Below are 2,419 nucleotides of genomic sequence, written 5' to 3' on the forward strand. Positions count from 1 at the left end.
CCACATATATATGTATATATTATGCGTGTATTAAATGTATTTATATATATATATATATATATATATATATCCTGATTCTCATATTTACCCGCATTTCTGATTCATTTAATCCACAGAATTGGGCAGTACGTCGAAGCAGAAGCGTGGTGTGGTCAGGCGCTGGAGATTTTGTCGCTGTTGCCGAGTACTCTTGTGCAAGAGTACAAGCCTGTGGTAAGTGTGGTATATAATATAGTGCTCGTGCATGAGTATAATGTATGTTTATAGTGTCGTATGTAAAGTGCTTGCTGCATTACACTTACCTACAAACAGTATTAATCGCCCATTGTGAGCATTCGCGGGCCACAATGTGCGTGCTGCGCGCACGTGATTGGTATATGGTTCTGATGGGTGCCTGTCTCTTTTGCTCTTTATAGTGAGTGATGATTCAGGTCATGTGTGCATTATAAGTCCATATTGTATATATACCTGGTGTGGATTATCTATATTTCACCATGGGATAATCTATATCTCAGTATGTGTGCGGTATGCGGTCAAGTAGAGGCGCTGGGGCTTCTCGTTGGGTCTACACAGGTCTATTTCAAGCCGTACGCGGTTGATGTTGCATCGTTGTCTATACATTTAGACGACGTACGAGCACATCTCTGACGGTTATGTGTCGTTCAAGTATGAGCTGTAAATAGACAGATACTAACACGAACGGAATAACTCCCTTTACGAGGTCTGTCTTTGGCTAAACGAGTAGTGTGATTGTGGTATCACAATGGTGTGATGCAAACCATAGCTGCTTGGATACCTCATTACTAGCCCGCGAGGGTGCTGTGCGGATGTAGTTCGTGTATCTCTCCTGTGAGTAGTTCATATAACAAAAACAAATCGAGGAGTGGCGCATGCAGCAACCATAGTAGTCGTCAACGATGTGCAACCTCAAAAACCCCGTGATTCGCGAGTGCGATATCGATATGAATATCAGCAACGAGCTCCATGTCATCAAAGGGTACTCATGATAATCTACTTCATAGCTGGCGGTGTGGAGGCTACTTCAGACCATTCGGGTGGTTTCGATGAAAACTTTAGTACGCGCGGATAATGAAACACTCTCTCTTGGGAGTAGACAAGAATGGTTCTAAAAGATCTTGATCGCGCAATCAGCTCATTTAAGTGGCATCACTTCCTACCTTAGATGCAGAAAGGGTACGCCGAAGTGCTTTCGAAAGTATCGGATTTCGCAGAGGGTCTCAATTTCAATCTACAAGTCATTCCCAAGGCCGACTAAACAGTTTTTACAAATGCCACTGTGAAGCAATACAAACCAACACGGCTACGCACACAGCTACCATCGTCCAAACTGATGTATGGGTGACGCAGCTACCACGCTCAAGTTTATTAAACATTCTACAGTATCTCGACCTCGTTCATTTCGATAGTGTACATTTTTTTAATATATAAAGGGGTTCCCGGGAGCGGGAAGTGGTTATGAAAGTACAGAGCAACTCCCCAGAGCGTTTCGACTAGTATGAACTTTCTCCAATTTATGGTCAATTCAGTCCAAAGGTCCTTGAACCTCCACTGGTAATAGCGAACAATTGCGTAGCGTGTGACAACTAATTGAGGCTGACGGGGCGGCGGAAAACAGTCTACCCCCCGGTGTACTGGGCTTTTGTGTTGCTATATAAACTGTAGTCCAAAAAAAGTTTTTTTAGCTACATCTCTATGCCTCCTTGGACTTCGACCTTCCTATATGCAATGCACTCGCAATATTCCTGAGGATGCATATAAGTCTACGACTTCACACATCAAAAATATAAGTTTGGCTGTTAGAACTTACTATTTTGACGCGTATTGGAATATTCAGTTGGAATATTCAGTAAGTGTTTCGTTAGAGATGTGTGCGCCCTGAAAAGCAAAACGTTCTAACCGTTAGCTATGCAGGAAGTACATAGCTATCGCATTACACAGTACTGTCAAAGTCTTAGCCCGATTTGTTAATATAAGCACACAACGTCGCCTAATAAAAACTTGCAAAGTGAGCGAGTCTGATCTGAGTTAGTCCCCTAATAGGAAAATCATCAAACAGTACCTTATTACCAATGTTCATTAGCCTTAGAATCTATGCACAGTAGCATCCAACTAAAAATGATGTTATTAACCAGCATATCAATCAACACACAACCTAAAATAAATCCAATCGAAAACAAGACCAAGTAAGGAAATATCTTGAGCGAAACTCCGACACACACACCATCAAAGGTCATATGATTAACTTCTGATTCAACACCTTGGTTCGCACACCGTCAGGCCATCATTACACTTGTTATATATATATATATATATATATATATATATATATATATATATATACTATATATATATATATATATATATATATATATATATATATATNTATATATTATATATA

At 40.3% G+C, this 2,419-nt stretch overlaps 1 protein-coding gene across 1 annotated transcript; it reads left to right on the forward strand.

Annotated features, from left to right (window-relative positions):
• Positions 1-116: 116 nt before the first annotated feature.
• SARC_09009 (hypothetical protein) lies at positions 117-1,276 on the forward strand (the record flags this gene model as incomplete). The annotated part of the gene is made up of 2 exons (XM_014296989.1): positions 117-213; positions 1,184-1,276. Coding segments are annotated over 2 exons (190 nt in total), but the record flags the coding sequence as incomplete, so codon positions are not given.
• Positions 1,277-2,419: the final 1,143 nt, after the last annotated feature.

Source organism: Sphaeroforma arctica (genome assembly GCF_001186125.1).
Source record: "Sphaeroforma arctica JP610 unplaced genomic scaffold supercont1.871, whole genome shotgun sequence".
Classification (NCBI taxonomy): domain Eukaryota; class Ichthyosporea; order Ichthyophonida; genus Sphaeroforma; species Sphaeroforma arctica.